The sequence below is a fragment of the Amphibalanus amphitrite genome, unplaced genomic scaffold (assembly GCF_019059575.1).
Source record: "Amphibalanus amphitrite isolate SeventyFive unplaced genomic scaffold, NRLGWU_Aamphi_draft 000019F_arrow, whole genome shotgun sequence".
In the NCBI taxonomy this organism is placed as follows: Eukaryota; Metazoa; Arthropoda; class Thecostraca; order Balanomorpha; family Balanidae; genus Amphibalanus; species Amphibalanus amphitrite.
This window is the reverse complement of record NW_024881515.1, coordinates 1279044-1297528: the sequence shown is the minus strand read 5'-3', so window position 1 is coordinate 1297528 and position 18485 is coordinate 1279044. Positions and strand designations below refer to the sequence as shown.

The 18485-nt window shown below is 49.1% G+C and overlaps 1 protein-coding gene across 25 annotated transcripts in view; it reads right to left on the bottom strand.

The window, feature by feature from the left end:
• The window catches only part of LOC122389594 (twitchin-like), a 124846-nt gene extending 111036 nt beyond the window's left edge, over positions 1–13810 (bottom strand). For 24 of the 25 annotated variants that reach the window (XM_043381776.1, XM_043381782.1, XM_043381791.1 and 21 more), the window contains exons 1-2: positions 13536–13753; positions 7390–7549 (exon numbers count right to left, since the gene is read on the bottom strand). In XM_043381776.1, coding sequence (XP_043237711.1) covers positions 7390–7549; positions 13536–13558 — 183 coding nt within the window. In that variant the 5' untranslated portion in view covers positions 13559–13753. Of the gene's footprint in view, positions 1–7389; positions 7550–13535 lie in introns of all 25 variants that reach the window. The other variant, XM_043381769.1, reaches the window with a different exon arrangement.
• Between the last annotated feature and the right edge of the window lie 4675 nt (positions 13811–18485).

Below are 18485 nucleotides of genomic sequence, written 5' to 3'. Positions count from 1 at the left end.
ATTTCCACTGGTTAGTTCCCCGCTGCTCCGGACGGTGCGTTAGGGGACGGGCGCGGTGACGCTGTCACTGGCTGCTCGTTGGTTTCCATCGTCACCTGCCTCAAGACCGCGAGCAGCCTGTCTCCGTCGTCAGCGCAGTTTGAAGTTGCTGGTACCAACAGGAGGTCATTCAGGGACGCGTGCTTATACAGATGTCGAAAGTGGATAGGATCTGGGTTGTCCGTCCCCCCACCTCGCTGCCGCACGATGCCAAAAAAGTTTTCCAGCGCGTCTTGGTTCAGGTGGCGTGTGCACAAAAATGTGCATCCAGCGGCCTGACACAATTTCCATACTTCTTGAACCCCTTTAATCGTCTGTATCAGACCACGCACGGAATCGATGCTGGCGCCGTCTCCGACCGTCCACCGCCGAAGCCAAGCTTCGCCGTCTACGAGAATTTTGATGTGTTCTTCTGCTGTCACTGGGTGGATGCTCGAAATCGCACGACGCATAGAACAGGTGTTGAACCGGGTAGAAGAGTTCAGGACATCTAGCAGGTTGTTGAGGCGCAGCAGGAAAGTAGCAGTCGGGAGTGATGATCGCGGGAGTTTGTTGAAGGTTGCATACATAGTAATCGCTGCTGATACTGTTCTGCTCATAACTTGTACGGCGTAGCGATTAGCGAACCTTCATCTTCTCGAAGCTGTTGGGTCTGATATGTCGTTCAGTTAGTTTCGGTGCAGCCCGTGGAAAAGAAGCGGAGTCAACCTCAAATAGTGCTTCCAGATATCTCCACGAAGATAGCTCACCGTCAACTTCAATGTCGTGTTTCATGAGGGCGTTTCGAAGACATTTGAAAAGGTGCGGCACGTCATACAAAGCGATAATATTTCGCCCATCTACCGTGAAGACGCCGCTATCGGCAGCTCCGAGCAACCTGTAGGTGGACTGATTGTTCGTGCCCATGTCACACGTTGTTGCCAGCACCGTCAGTCCAGCCTCAGTCACACGACGGATGCACTGTACCAGCAGCTGCTGCTGCACGGTGGCTTTGGTGGTTCCAGCGCTCAGGAAGAATCCCAACGGCTGCTTCCAGCGTTTGGTGATGCCCCGCACCATCATAACCAGCGCATGGTCAGCACAGGCGTTCGAGCGGCCGAGGGGGCCGTGATCAGCGAAGCCCTCTATTATGTCGTCACTACGCTGGTAGGCGAGCCGAGCCTTCAGGTGAATTTCGTCGAAGGCAATGACGCACAGTTTGTCCTGGTCACTGCTGCCGGCGAACTTCTCCTTGATGAGGGCGAGGATGGCGTCGTGGAAGCCGGGTCGCATCTGGATCTTTTCCATTTTTCTGCGCAAAGTTCGGGGATGTGGGAGGACGTAGCGCTTTTGAAGAAACCGGTAGGACCTAGGACCTTGAAAATAGAGTGCAAGTGCACGGGTCTCTTCCTCTCCGGTGTACCGCCGCAAATCAGGTTTACCCGGACGTCGAGCCATGAGGTCAGGGAATGCTGGATGCGGGATTGCTCTCAGTAGTTCCTTGTTCTTCTCCTCCAGCATTTGCAGTTTTTCTTTTGGCGGTAGAAGCGAACCTTCCATTTTGTGGCCAGCTTTGGTTGACTCCTGGCAATCGCATCTGTGGAAGAGAATAAAAACTAGTCACGACGATTGTTATGTACAGTCAGTCGCAAATATACCCTTAGGTCACAACCGTTGTCAGAAGAACAATGCTGGTGCAAATTTCAAATGATTATCACTATTGAATGAATCATCATGGGCTATTTCAAATAGCATATTTTAATGCAAACTCGGGCTGAAAGTCTAAAAAATGTGCTGAAGGCGAGGGCCGGATGGGTAAAAGCAAAAAAAAAAAAAAAAACGATTGTCTGTTAACCCGCGCGTAACTGGGGGAGTAAATGAACCCCCTCGATAATTTTTGCAATAACTTAGGAAATACATATATCAGATGTGGACCTGCGACTTTCATTGCCTTATCCTGCATCAATTCTACGTCTTCTGACAACTACTTTCAAGAAAATGACTTTTTAATGACGGTATGTTACGTGATTTCTGGTGAAAAGCGGCCTCTGTGATCTTTTGTGACCCGTCCCTGACTTTGACCCTGCTCAAAATCACAATTTCAACTTTGCAATGGTTGAACAAATTCAAAATTAGTTGCAACTCAAAACTTTTTTGTTACAAGTATGGCCTTGGTCCATCATAACAAATGCTCCCGTTTTGACCCTTTAACTGCCCGTGATGTCATAGTTGAATTTTACAATACTTCTTAACGCCATAAGGGTATTTTTTATAAATTTAGCTCGAATGTTTGAATGGGCGGATTGACAGAGACGGAGCCCACGCTAAGCAGAGCTTGTTGCGTAGACCCCGATCCCTACCGTCCGATCCCGCAATATCGGGTAACGGGAGAATTTAGATGCCAAAGTTTCACGTGCCCTTCAAAGCCGGACACGGCCTGTCCCACTCAACTGACTTCAACTGGCTGCGGCTGCTCCCACCAACTGCAGACCATCCCAGTATGGAGTGTCAACTATCGAGCGCCGGAGCGACTCGAACCCGGGCTCTCATTACCGGGAGTTCAGCGCTCTACCAACTACGGGACAGGCTTAGTTGTCCAGTTGTAATCTAATTGAGAGCTTTTGATTGCCGCCTTCTGCGACTCTCTGCGACCAATGATTTTAAGATCAATAATGTTACGACCAATCGACCAATGGTTCCGAATCTAACGGCTTTCAAACTGCAGGGCATGCTTCGGCCCTGTCCCTTACCTACCAGTGAAATGCGCGCGATCTTGCTCGACAGCGTCAGCTGGTACCGCGGTCGCCGCATCGACGGGTCTGGCTGGCCCCTTCGTCGGTGTCGCGAAGGGAGGCTGGTGTGCCTGGACCGAACCTGACAAAGGCAAAACACGTGTCTGCATGTCGTAGACTATATATTCCGTGGTTATAGCTAAACCGACAAAACGATCGCCTCATGGAAACTTAACGATCGATAACAGTAGCAGTACAGGTATGCATATAGGTAGTAGGCATACCTAGTCCTTAACACGTCTCACCAAAAATCCATTAAAGTGGATTTAAGCCGCTGTTATGAAAGTTGGCGGTCATGGTTCACAAGAATGAAAGCTAGGCATTTCGTACGAATAGAAAAAAATGTCCTGGCTTCGCAGCAAACATCTTACCCGAAGCGAGGATGGCAGTGGCGGTGCTGGAGGTGGAAGTGGCAGGCGCGGCGCTGGGAGAGGCCGCAGTCCCATTCCGCAGCTTGTCACTGGTGCCAGCAGCGGCAGGGCACTGGGGCTCCTCCGGAGGTGGTGCGGCCACTCCAGCGTCCCAAATGGGAGACATCTCCACCGCCGGCTCGGTAGCAGTACCAGCAGCGGCGCCCTGCGGCCCTTCCAACAGTGCCGGGGCCACACAGGAGGCCGATGCCGGTGCCGTCTGCACCCCGGACCGTTCGTTGGCGATGGCGGCGACGGCGACAGCAGCTAGCATCTCCAGCGGCGACAGATTAACGCCCGCCTCAGAGGCTGCCAATATGTCAGCAGCAGCCGTCGCTCTAAGCGGCGCTTGCGATTCGCAGTCTGCATTAAGGTTTTCTGGACGTCCAGGGCGGCCCACCCCGGCCACGGGCAGCCACGGATGTTTTCGTTGGCAGTGCCGTGCCGCATTAGCTGCGCTAAACCACTCTTTACAAATTTTACAGTAACGCGTTTTAATTTTCATTCTAATTTTAGACCAATGTTAAAACGGTAATGCAACGAATATGTATGAATGCTGTAGTAACAATCTGTGCTAAACTTCCCAACAAAATATACGGTTACCATTTCAAAGTCACAGACCACAGTCACAACTTCATTTGGTCACGACGAAGATGAATCATTCAATCAACATTCAATGATGATTGTTAAGAAAATCTATATGAAAAATTTATATGAAAATTTATATGAAAATGTAAACCCACGTGGAAAAAAATTCATCCGCATCCTTCACTAATAGGGATATTCATCCGGCAAATCCTTGATTTTTGGTTACACACGTGGCAATGCTAATCGAAGCTCCTGTCCATTCCATGTCGTAGACTACATATTCCGTGGTATGAGACTGGTCATTAGTTTATTTGGAAAAATCGCTCCCCCTAAGGATCACTGCGATATTACCAAACTTCAGACGCATAAAAATGCAGATGCTAGTGCTGAGCCAGTCCGATTTTCTTACTGAAGACACTCATCAGAGTGAAAAATTGGGGTAAAATTGAGGGCTATGACTTTTTGCTATTAGGCATCCACTTGCCTCTGTAGTTTCCGAACACGTTTTTTTTTTACATTTCCAGCAAAACTGACTAAGCCAACAGACATCCCTCTCTCTCAACCGCCACGAGCCATGCCCGCGTCGTGTTGACAAATCTCACATTGCGGTCCCAATTGATGGCGTTCCCTGCATCCAAACACGAGTTCACAGCTCAGAAACTGATGATCAACGGCAAATAGCGAAGAGATGGATCGCCATAATCATTTCATCACCAACAGCCGAGCTAAATTATTCTTCACTCGTGCTGTCGACCATCCGCACTTGGGCCGAGCCACATGACCCTCTGCCCCACCCCACCCCGCGCCCTCCCCACCGCGACTCCGACCCAGAACGGGCGGACTGTCACCCACCACTGCCTCCAGACACGACCGTCCTATTGTTGGTATACACAAGTCACACCTGCCTGCCGCACCGCGACCCGGCCGGACATGCCAGACAGTGTTTGGAGCAGGGGCGAGTATAAATAGACGGCCCACCTGGCAATGGCATCTGGTTAACCCGACAGCTGAATGTAAACAAAACGGGTAGCTGTGTTCAAGGAGGGAATGCCTATCGGTATTTTGGCAGTTATTGCTTATTGCAAAAAGCAGCGATTGAAGTGTTGTTTGCCGGGTACATACATTGATGTCACTTGGATTATATGAATATGACTGGATCACATGTTTCCGCCTCAATTGGTCCGCTTATTACATTTATAATTTACACTTTTTGCAAGCAAGAGCGAAAGCTAGGCTATCCGAAGCACAACTTCTTTGTCATGACGCTGGGCCATTATGATGGGATGATGATGCTAGCGAGTACCGGTTTATACCGAAATGCTGTCAAGGACGAACTTGCAGTGAAATGATACGGCCTCCTAGCTTCGGGGCTAGGTTAGAAATAGAGAACCCGTGTTTGTCACGGCAGGTTAGACGACAGCATTCTGTGGTTTGTGGCAGCGATTGAATGTCGGAGACCGATTTTATCGGGCATTTGCATTTATATAATAGAAGGACAAAGGTAAACCGAAACTTCCCGGTTGAAGTTCATCACCGACAAATCTTGCACTAGGCCCTGCTGTACCTGCAGGCATGCGTCCGCTATTGAATGCTTGATTGCTGAGCACTCATTGTTTTGAAAATCGAAAAAAGAAACAAAACAAAATATCTGGTATCCAGAGCACCTAAAAATGAAAAATTTGAATAATACTAAAATTAACACAATAGCAGTTTTTCTTCTGTGAGCTCATCAGCCCGCACATCCTGTCGATGCTACCGCAAACACGAGTACCTACCTAAGCTAAACTGAAGTAGGTACGAGTATGTCACAACTCATATCTGACCAAAATTTAAAGTTTTTGACAGCTGGAATGAGGTCAAGGTCACGTCAAGAAAATCGGTTTTAACCCTCGCCCATGTAGGGGGGGGGGGGTTGGTGCAACCCCCCCCTAAGGTTTTCGGAAATAGTGCAAAAACGGCGGCGCGCAGCGCCGCCAAATTTTGGGTACCTTATGGGGCAAACCTTGCGCATCTTTTGATAAAAAAATTTGACCGGGTCATGTCAGGTCACGGAGTTATGACGTCACAAAGGGAACAGCCTCCGGCCGGATTTTCACAAACTGAGTGCCAACGCCCGAGGTTTCCTGCCGGTGGTACGGACATCGGTTGATGGATCGTGATGAAACTTCCCATGCATGTTGGGGCAAGTATTGGCTATCATATGGTATAAGAAACTTGACCGGGTCAGGTCAGGTCACGGAGCTATGACGTCACAAGAGGAACAGCGTCCGGTACTATTTTTGAAAAGCGCCCGAACCACTATTTTGCTAATTCTTGTCACCTCAATGGGAATATGCAGCAATATTAGCTTCTATAGGGAGCAAATGGACATCCCAAATCCAAAAATACAATCAGATTTCAAAAATTTAAATTTTGATTTTTCGAATTTCTGCCGCCGACTGTGACCTTGCCGACTTCCGGCGCTCCCAACGCGCCATTTTTAGAGCTAGGGAAACGAAATACATACCAAACGATAGAAAATTGATCAAGGAACACGATAGTGAAGGTTTCAAGTCGATATCTCCCACCGTTTTGCCGCAATCGCCGCGGAAAATTTGAAAAAGTCTATTTTTCCGAAAATTTGACCTTTGACCGGTCAAAAGTAGGTCAAATGTTGACCTAGGACCAAAAAATATACCACCAATCGCGAGATCTCGGCGAGAGCAATCCGTTGGTCTTTTCCGCTAAGCTCTACGACGCTCCGTTTTCAAACGCCAAGGGGGGGGGCGCACCAACCCCCCCCCCCCTGCATGGGCGAAGGTGGCAGATCGGCGTTTACGGGCGAGGGTTAAGAGCTCCTTTAACAAGGCACGAACTTGTTAAATCAAACATCGTTAACTATGTCAAATCAACGTCGTTCGCCATTCCCACTATCTGTCTTGCGATGACCAACATCGATGATTACAATCTACTGTTTTTGCTTCTCAATAAAACCGCCATATAGCCGGCATAGGCCGACACAGTTACATTGCTCTTGAGTAAGCATATACTATTACAAATCGAATGGCAGCAAGACGCCCTTCGGGCGCCGAAAGGGCAAATGCTATAATGGGCCCTGCACGTAAGCACGTGCAAATTGAGACCCTAACTTTACTGTGTGGGCCATCCTAAATGTTCTGTAGCGTTGTGCCAGTCTCACGGGCAGTCGGCTCACGGACGTTCCTGAGATGCAGAAACGTCCTCTCGGACATGCGCACGCGCAGCAAAAGCCAAACCATGATTGTGTGCCAAGTTTTAGCGCATTTGGGCGCAGCCACTGTTAAGTTATTGCAAGCGGAAAGTGACATTAATTAAAGTATACTTAAGTTTCCTGCTTATATTTATTTTGCTCATTTGTAGCTGCCAAACAGCTTCGATAATGTGCATGAGATGGTCGATTTTAAACAGCCCTTATCATGCCTGCTGTGGATGTCGGAAGTAAATTCCGATAGGTCCATAGTGCTGGACGGCCCCAACGTCCCTTCTGTCCGCACCACTCCATGTCCCATCACACCCCATAGCCGCCCAGTGTGTTTGACGCGTGTCGGGCGCAGGTCACTGACCTTGTGCCGGGCGGAGTCCTGCACCTGAACTCCGCCGCAGTACCATGACAGCGTGGGGCGCGGCTCGGCCACCACACGGCACTCGAACGTCAGCCGAGAGCCGTCCGGGGCCTGCTGGATCGACGGCTTCTTGGCGAACGTGGGCGCCAGCCCGCCGGACCTGCGGTAGACAGACAGGTCAGACAGATCCACAGAGGTAGACTGACGACAGACCGACAGCCCGCCGGACCTGCGGGGCACAGACAGGTCAGACAGATCCACAGAGGTAGACTGACGACAGACCGACAGGCCGCCGGACCTGCGGGGCACAGACAGGTCAGACAGACAGTCTGCCGGATCTGCAGTAGACAGACACGTCACAGACAGGTCAGACAGAAACACAGAAACGTCACAGACAGGCCATAAATATGCCACATTACATAGGTAGAATCTACCGGACCAGGGGCACACAGTCAGACATGTCCCAGACAAGCCAGACACGCACAAACAGGCATAATTAACGTTCAAGACAGGCCAGGGAAGCTCAGGTCATACATACAGACAGACAGACATAAATAGAGAAGGCAGTCGTCTGCACCCATGGGATACAGACACACCCAAGACACGTCTGACGTCCGGTCACGGATATGCGCTCGCCACCGCCAGTCAGAGTCTGCCGGGCCTAGGGAACACAAACGCTTGTCCAGACAGGACTTAGTCTAGCCTCGGGATACAGTGACATCTCAAACCAGGCAAGGCAGGTGCTGGAAGGACATATAAGGTAGTCCGTTGGATGGGGTACGCAGACACCATTGATACCGATTTAAAAACAACTTACTTTCATATCGACCTAATAAAAAAAGAAGTCTAGAAGCTAGAGCTAAAATGCACAATTTTGTACCATCACAAGCAATTTTGAAACGGGTCAAGAAATATTTTCCAGGGTAAGCATTCAGCAATATATAGGAAAAATTTGGCTTGCAAAGGTGCTGTGCCTATCTCTCCTATCTCCGCAATTCAAAGGAGGCACGGGATGTTAACGCCACATTACTCCAGCGCCAAATCAAGCCTCACCGCATATGCTCATAAAACATTTGTCTGGTGGAACTGCTCCGCCAAGTGTTTTACCTTTTATCAGACATCAAAGAGCAGAATTATCTTAGCAGTTTGTGCACGCTCTTAACTTCCATTGCATCAGTCAGAAACATTAATGAATGTGGAGACCCTATCCCTCTGCTCTCGAGCAGTCCACAGCCTGGTCGGCTGTTCCACCTGTGTGCATTGTATTTACAGCACATACTCTCTCGAGTGTTTTAGCGTTGAGTCAGTCACTCTCTCCACAAATTTTAGGTTAGACCGATTCCCCTGGCTTAAATCCCGAATCACTGTCAAACGGGTGCCAGAGGTCAGGATTCTTGGGTAAATTTGGCAGCAGTACCCATCCAAAGAATTTCACAAACTCGAGGACTTTTTACCGGAGGACCGAGGACTGCCCCTGACCGGACATCAGCTGACCGATGGCCTCTTGAAAGGACGCGACACTGACTCAAAGGTCGACGGAACAGGCCTGGGTGGCCTCCCAAGGCCCGCCACTTTGTAGCGTGGCTGCTCCAAGGAATGTGGTTCTCACTTTTTTGTAATGAAGTAGGTTGGGATGAATCGTTGTTGTTTTTAAGACCTACAGGAATGGATTATACTGTAGAGATGGGATGGGTACAGATGTCATGGACTCATGAGAGCTGTACGCATATTAAAATTCATATAAATTAGTAAACACAGAGGTCTATGTAAACACATTTCTGCGCAGTAAGTAGTTCAGCTACTGTTGAAAATCCCGATGTTGTTTTCCTGACAGTACCAGATTCTTTCAGACATGTAACCAAAACAAGTGGCCTTTTACGTTTTCATGCAATAGCGTAATTATTCTGTCAATCTTTCACAAGCTACCCTGGCACTGAATTCCACCATACATGGTGGCCTGAAGCCATTCCCGGTCAGCTGTATCGCGTTTCCGATCGGCGGCAGCGGCGCAGTATTGCGCAAACGGTGACTGGCCGGCCGGCGGTTCTGGGTGGTGTCTGGAGCACGGCTGGCCGGCCGGAGATAATTCGGGACTGGACTGGGCGGCCGTCCAACGGGCCGCCGCGCCGGCCGAACGGTGCCGGGTCAGCCGGAGACCGCGTAACAGCCCGGTGGGCTGTGCGGTACCGAGGCGTGATGGAGCGGAATGGGCCGCTCATACTGTCTTTTTGCGCTCAGCGGAGTGGGTTTGCTGTTTGCTTGTGTCGCATTTTGTTGGGTTGTGTGGCACTGGACAGCACTGTACCATCTCGTGTCGTGTTACGTTCTGCAGATGCCGTGGCAGTGGCCGGGGTACAGGTCTCGCGGGTTTTAACGGTAGGTTTTGCACCTAGAAAATTTAGTGTACTTCATGCTATATCTTCGTCGTCTTAAGCTTTCAAGTGTTGAAGATGCGATCGACTGGTTGGGTAACAAGCCGGCCATGATCGTGTAAAATGGCTTCATCGTAGATCGATTAGTTTCTGAGATATAACCGGAAATGTAAAAGTGCAAAACCTACCGCTTAATCTCGCGGGACCTGTATATACGTCGGGCCGGGTGGTCCGTCTGGTATACGGTGTCGTGTTGGAGCGAAATGAGCCACTGATACCAACTATGACTCGAATTGTACCGGAGTGTAGCGCGCTATGTGTTATTGCAGCGGTACCGGATTGAACCATACCATATTGTGCCGTGCTACATGGTGATCAAGTAGTCTGTCATTGCGTAGGGTTGCTGAGCTTCCACAAGACGCTGAATGGAGGTCAGCAGAACATCACACAGCATATTGACATTAAAGCATCAACACCTATTGTTGACGTTAACGCATTAAATGGTCACATATATCATACGTATCACATCAGTGCACTGAGCAAAGTTAAACACACGCGAAAGAAGTGGAATAAGTTTAACACAGGCTCGCAAACGAAGTTCGGAAGTCCGGAAGTCCGAAAGCCCGGAAAATTTTGGCGCCTCTTTTGGATGCCGTCTAACGCGCGCTGTGATTAGCGGACAATCAGCCAATCACCGCAGGCATGACTCCTCGTTGATTGGTCAGATAGGGTCGTGCAGATATGGCCTTAAATCGTGTTCAGTGGTGGGCAGATGGGCGAAGATGCGTCTTGTCGCTGAATGCCTGCGCGCGGTGACTGAGTGCGGCTTGAACGACGCCAGAGTGGCAGCACGATGTGGCGTTTCTCGGCGAATGGTTCAGCAGGTAAAGGCTTATTCCGACTCGGGAATTCCCTAGAAAATATACTCAGGCCGGTACGGCCACGGTAGGTCAAAACTGCCGAGAAAAAAGCAGCATTTCACTGGCATTCGAAGAAAACCCAAGGGTCTGATGGACAGAAATGTTCCATCATCTTCGTCAACGTTCAATGAATGCATAACAGGCTGGTCTACTAATTACTATGGGCTACTGGGCAGGCACATCAGCCCGAGAGTCAAGATACCATGGCCGGTGAGCCATTTCGCATGTCAAGAGCACGTAACCCCGTCCAACAACGCCGCTGCCGTCCAAGCCAAACTGACAGAGCTCAGCGGGCCAGATCACCTGTGGCGGCATGAAATTAGGCGTCTTATTCTGCCGACCTCATCCCGCTCGACTAAGGCGTGCTGAGTGTCTTGCAGAATAAGGTCTAGGCCATCTCTCATCCCAACTTGGAGTCGCTGAAGGCTCGCATCATGAGGACAGCATGGGGAGGATCTACGTAGAAATGGAATACATCCTCAAGACCCGCAGGCGCTTCCGCCCCGCGTCGAGGCCGTCGTCGGCGCAGACGACGGTGGTAACAATGAATAAACAATTAGCGAAAGGTTGTCCTTGATGTTCCTGGTCATTGCTTTAATCTATTGTCACCTATGTATGAACCAAAGGCATTTGTTAAAAAAACAAAATGTTGAAAAGCGCCAGGACTTCCCGGACACCCTGTATGTAAACTAAAGAAAGTCGAGGCCCTTGCTTAGCAATATGCTTCCGATTTTACCCCTTTCCTGGGTATAAATATTTTCTGCGTTCCACGAGCTCCTCAGCTGGTTCAAATATTGCCCTATCGGTGTTCATCGTTAGCACTAATCACCGCCAAACTCCAGACCAAGCTGACGACTTCACATCGCTTCCCTAAACTCTAGACCAAGCTGACGACTTTACATCGCTTCCTATAAACTGTCTGGGAACAGATTCAGAGAACCAGAAAGGCAGCGGAGGCGATACTGACCAGCCATTCTAGCTAACTTAGCAAACTATCAAAGAAAGATATTTTCTGCAAAACGGGAAATCAGTTTCCTTTTTATAATTTTTGTTAAGTTTGACTTCGACGGATTGAGAGAATAGTCCACCCTTGTCAGGATCTTTCTGTGCAGACCCGACCCACCATAAGGTCGGACAATGCCGATATAGTGAGGCGTAGATTTGTATGACAAGGCTATGCTAAGGGTAGCGATGCTCTTAAATCCCGCATGCGGTCCTTCACGTTCTACTGCAGCCGCCCCTTTTGGGCAGCCGCAATCGGTTGGGGCTGCTCCCGCCTAAGGCAAGCAATCCCACCTAGTTTTCTCGTTAATCTCGTTAGTTTTCTCGAGCGACGGAGAGACTCGAGCTCGGACTATCACCACTGAATGCCCCGCCAACAGAAGTCTGAAACACAGAACGGCTTCACTTGAAAAATCGGTACGGGAAAATAATTTGACATTACTGCTTAGCCTAATAAGCACACAGTTTACTTTGTTGTGATGCTGTTACTTACGACGCTCAACGTCGGACGGTTTGGACGAGGATATATGAACCTTAGTTCTTTCTTTTTCAAACGCAGGTGCTGTTTTCATATGAAATGAACAAAAATGGCAATCCAAGCAACAACTTCTGACGGCAGGAGCTTCTCGAGCAAAAGACGCCGCAAGAGCATCCGACATAAACGACCATAACCGACAATAGCAAAATTAATGGGCCACTAGCGATGTAAGTTCTGGATCATTGTTCTGCCCATCAATGTTTTCCTGCCCATTGTGTCTGGCAACACCAGAAAAGACATTGTAAAATCCAATCCACCAAACACAATTGAAGTTCCTAAGAGTCTTGGACAGAATTGCTGGTCACCGCTAGCTATTTTATGTATTTGCTGTCGACAGAAGCGATAATGATTTCTGCCCCGAAACGACTGCATTAGTAACAATACTCATGTGCATCTTCTTGTGACCTACAACAGTGGCAAAATTTTAGAGTGCACCAGTTATCGCAACAGGCCAAAGTTTAACACGGCCTATTGACTCAGGCGGCCCATACGCGTTGACAAGGTCATGTCCGCACTCCAAACGACAAGCCCAACTTGAATGTGACAAACCGTAACCGTGGACGTGCACGTGTGGCAGGATCATTGCAAATATTTTAGGTGGGCCTCTCCCAGGGCTCTAAATTATCACCTAAACATAGCTTTTATGGAACAATGATGGCTCATTGTGTGGCTAGCCGGAAATGGTGCCATAAGTTACATCATTAGCAGTGTCTCTAAAATAAGTAGGCGTGTTTTATTTCCATTTTTGAAAGTGCTTGCATCATCTTCGCGACAGTTTATGAATAAAATGCTTGAAACCTGGACACTAATGTTTGATGCATGACGATGGGGGTGACTTAATAAACTGCGATCAAAGTGATAGATTCTGGCCATTTTCAAACGGATGGTTGTGCTTAGTATTATGCAGCTTTTAGACTGCACATTGCACAGGCTGTAGCTATGCTGTAAATACAATATTTAGGCATAGTAGCACTATGTAGTATGTATGCGTGAACAATCAATTGGACAATCATAGTTGCCGCCTGCCGGTATTTCCAGGGATCCGTTGCGTTCGAGCCGCAGAAGCTGACCGGTTGGTAGACACGGGCCCGCTCACACCCGTCTCGGGTCCTCGGTGACGCCATTTAGGGCGGTCGTCCAGCGCCATTTTGACGACCACCGGACCATACCATTGGTCCGTCTCCACTGCCACTCTCCCCTCACAGCAGCACCGCGGCCGGCCATCGGATCACATTTCACTGCCGGTCCGGCCCGGCCCGGTCCAGCCGGGCGCAGCGCGGCGCGGAACGACACGGGACGACGCGGGACACTTACATGTTCTCCACGGAGGCCGGCATGGCGCCGGCGGCTCCGCTCTGCTTCTGTATGCGGCGCGCCGGGGCCCGGCGGAGGCTCACTCGCTCGTGCTGTGCTCGCTGCGCAGACGATCGGCGGCGGGCCGGAGGCGAACGCACGCGTCCGGCTGGTGTGGGGCGGCGCGGCGCGGCGCCGGAGGTCACCACTCGTCACCCACCGACTGACTGCGGCCCGGCCCGGCCGGCTCCGCCGCCGCCGCCCCCCGACCGGCCGGCCGCAGGTATTTATAAATTAGATACATGCTTCCAGGCGTCTGTGCCAAATGGTGCCATAAGCCGGCCGGAGCGGCGCGCGGCCCGTCCAGAGCGCGGAGAAACGATGGCCCGCTGGTCGGCGCGGCTGTTACGCGGCGTGTCGGGACAGACTGATTACCGATAGAAAGGAAATGTTCCGTGGTAATCATCGGTACCCCCGCAAAAAGGGAGCAGGTCGGGTAACGGCAGCAGCAGGCAAATGATGAGTTGCACCCGTTTTGGGTCGACATTGCACGCTGATGTATCCCGAGAGGAGCATTTGAAACATTCGCTCTTCGAACGCGTCCGAAATTGACGAAGCGTTGCTGTTTTCTTCGCAAATAATAATGGTGCTGGCAATTTTATTGCTTGCCTATAGGCCTGTTCCAGCGCCTCCAGAAACCTCCGGAAACCTCCAAAAAGCTCTAGAATCATCCAGGGAGCGTTCCAGCGCTTCCAGAAAGCTCTTGCCAAAGCTCGAGACCTCCAGTAGCCTCCAGTAAGTTGCGAGGTCCACATTTCACTGGAGGTCACTGGAGGCTATGGTCTACAATTATGGCGCACATGTGACAATTACGAATGTAAACAAAGGACTTTTGACCGTTAATTTCACAATTTGAATGTAGCTAAGTAAATAACATTATTGAAATTTTAAAATTTTCTTACTAAAATCAAAACAAATTTTGTTTTCCAAGAGCAAGCTATCATCATTCTTTTGATATCCCTTACACCAATCTCCAGAGGTATCCAGATTGCGTTCCTGCGCCTCCAGTAAAACGTCTAGTAGAGTCTCCAGTCACGAATTTTTACGGGAGGCGCTGGAACAGGCCCTATACCTACGGTTACACAGCAGCGCATCCCGAGAGTTTTTGGACTCTGCCGTGACTGACGAGCACACGCGCAGCGTCCAACGCCTCCTTTCCCAAAAAATTATCCCAATTAAAACTCCTCACATTTTAATTCATTATGCACTTCTGTACAGTTTGAAATAAACTTGTCCTTTTCAAAGTAGTTTTCTAGTTTTTCTATTCTAGAAATGAAATAGCAGATTTTCATCGACTTCGGGCGCCGCGGAGGCATTCTGCCCTGATTCCCCCTCCGGATCCAACAGATACCATCTCATGGTGTGAAAATATTTTTAGGCACTCAATCATCATCAAAAGTTAATATCAATAATCTAGAGTAAATAAATGGAATGTCTTCCAATGTGTATTCAAGCTCAACACAGTGCCTTAGTATGCAGTTCGATATCGAATTTCTTACTGCTCATTCTCCATCAGGAATTGTATGCAACAATCGAAGTCCGCGAGTACTTAGAGTCACAAACGTAAAACGAGTGTAAAAAGTCAGCATACGCTGCATTCAGGTTACCAGTCTCAAGTGGCCCTAAGCGCGATCACATCTGGCCGCAGTTTGTCCTTTTCAAAAGAAAATAACGAACGGCAAGGTGGCTCAAAATACCACCACTTCATCGATAGGCTTATTGGTCATCAGACTAATGACATTGATGAGCAAGTGTTTAAAAACAATTAAAATCAGAAAGTACCTATAGCCTAAATTTCTATAATTTCTGTGTAGTTATTTATTTCCTAAAACCCATGAGCAATGGTATTTATTCGTATTGTTCGATCCCATGTTTCTGCACAGAGGTGGCTTCAGGATATCTAGCGATGGCCGCTGCGTTGGAGATGTAACCACATATTTATTATCTTGTTTTGAAAACATCCATGCATCCACCCCTTCATCAATCACGAAGGACTATTCATGAAGCGTACTTTTCGGACCTAAATTGATCAAAGCACTGAAATATACAATGCATGACTCGCAGCCTGTCCCGTAGCTCAGTTGGTAGAGCGCTGGACTCCCGGTGTTGGGTTCGAGTCGCTCCGGCGCTCGATATTTGAGACTCCTGACGGGGATGGTCTGCGGTTGGTGGGAGCAGCCGCAAACAGTTAAAAGTCAGTTGAGTGGGACAGGCCGTGTCCGGCTTTGAAGGGCACGTTAAACTTTGGCATCTAAATTCTCCCGTTACCCGGAATTGCGCAATGGGACGGTAGGGGTTGGGGTCTACGCAACAAGCTCTGCTTAGCGTAGGCTCCGGCTCTGTCAATCCGTCCATTCAAACATTCGAACTAAATTTATAAAAAATGACATCCATATCGGTTAAAAATGAAATGTTCTTGTTTAGTGATCAAGCTTTCGGGATATAACGTAGCTCCAGACACCAGAATCAGCTTAGGACCCATCCCTAAGTACTGTCAGTGTCCACACGCGTTCTGAGCCCTGTCTGTCGCCGTGCTGCCGTCATCACCTCCCGTGGTCCGACAAATGTCCACCATTCATTTCGGCAACAAACGCCAACGGCGCGTGGCGACAGGACGCTGAATTATACACATCGGACCACCCGGAATTAATGGCACACGTCACAACAAACATCAGTCACAGAGATTGTCGTATCTGCGCTAAATGTTACATGCACTCAAGCAATAATCACACTTGTGTACATTAGAGAAATGTGTGACTGTTAACCCTACTCTGAGTTTAGCTGGTCAGGTCAGATCAGGTCACTGGAGAGCTCAAAGAAGTAATGTTGCTTTTAGCTCTATTCTGTCACTCGTTGTTTGTAAAGGACGCAGCCAGACTGAACAGAAACAAGAAGAATGTCCTGACTTTTGGGTGAATCTGAAACCTAACATATTTTGCCCCTATGGCGAAAAGGTTGGTTTACTTACAAGAAAAAGAAAGTGTATTTGTAAGCAATACGAGCATTGTATATGTGGCGCATAAGCTGGTAGTGGTGTTACTCTGAACTTATCACGGAGCGAGCGAAGCGAGCGAAGTCTTTCGTAGATTAGCGGAAATTTCTGAGTATGAGCGGCCGGCCGTGCGGACGTTTTTGCGAGGCTTATTGCTCAGCAACCACTTGACCGATTTACAAGCGGAATTTTTTTTAGAGTAGCTTTATTCCTTCTACCAAGTATTGGACTATTCCCGATGCATGTAGATTGTAGGTGACCCCTAATGCACGTGTCACGTGCAAAACGAAGAGGTGTCAGCTTTGTAACAATTGCAGTATCTCGGTAACTACTGGGCCGATTGCGCTGAAAGATGGCATGTAGGTAGGCACACACTAGGCAATGCATATCCACATGTGCCACAGTTGGGGTGCTGCTGCACGTGCGCACGTGCAAGGGTCGATTCCAGATCTCGAGAACGGCTGACCCGATTGCGCTGAAATTTCGTACATGGTTAGGGACCGTGCAAAAGTCAGTTGTGACCCATTTTGCACGTCCACACGTGCAGGGTGCCGCTTCCAGACCTCGAGAGCGGCTGAGCCGATTGCGCTCAAAGTTGGTACACGGTTAGGGTTAGGTTTGTAGGGTCCCGTGCAAAAATCACTTGGGACCCATTTTGCACGTGCGCACGTGCATGGTGTCGCTTCCAGACCTCGAGAACGGATGGGCCGATCGTGCTCAAATTTGGCACATCGCTCGAGACCGGTTAGTAGGGTGCCGTGCACATTTGCACAAGTCAGTTAGAAGTACCCCCTTGCAATTCCGCCCGTGCAAGGTTCACCCTCTCCCTCGCTCCGTTTGTCGCCCCAAAAGGCATTTTACTGGTTATTTACCTAGTATTTGATATTACCCATCAAATAAGACTTTAAATATTGTACTATAATATAACCACCAAAATACCAAGGTGAACGAAGATATAAACATTTCTACTTACACATGACGTATTACGTAATTGTCAAAAGATTCTGGCAAGGCAATTCGATAAAGCAATTGGGTAGAGATATCACCAATAAATCGTCCGTCTCTCGAGCAAGTAGAGCATCTACGGTGGGGTTAAATAAGCAGCGATCGGAGCCCAGTGGCAGTATTCAGTTCTGACGGGACCTGACCAAACAAACAGTCGCTTTACGGCCGCGACACAGGGCATCAATCATCGGCGGCAAAACAGTGGGCGAGCGGCCGGCGAGAGCGGTCCGCCTGTCGATCCGTCCGGGGCACATCGTTAGTTTGCTCTTTTGACGGCCGTCCAAATACTTGGCTAATGGATCCAACACATTGCGCAGCGGCGCAAACGTTTTGACTTGCGTCTGGGGGGATATTTTCTCTTTTACACTGATAAAGGTCACTAAAGCTGCCCCAAAAGAAAATATCCGATGCTATGCAGAAAGGTTTATAATAGTTATTTTGCAATCATGTGAACAGTTTTCAATCTCACTGACGTGCTGTAACGAGACTCACTGGAAGAGTTTGAGCGCCCTTCCCTTTCCATTACACTTTATTCTCAAACAGGTTATGCAAGCGGCACGCAGCAAGGTAAGGTAGTCAACAGTGACCCACGTGTACGCACAACTGTCATTTTAAGGTTGCACTAAGCATAAGGCATTAAGCATTCCCAGGGGTCGCCGATGGAGCAGGCTTGTGACTTTTGCCAACATCCTCCACAAGCGCCGTACCGCGAGCATTTCACATTTCGAATGAGAATGATCAGACAGAAAAGTGTCGTAATGAAAAGCCTGCATCACTTGGGCAGCTTCAAATTTCGATAATTCGCTGTAACCTAGCAGGCGGATAGCTGAGTAACTGGAATATGGTGCAGTTATTTGGCGCCACCAAACACCGCTCCCCAACGCTCTTACTCAACCGGCACCGTTCTGATCCAG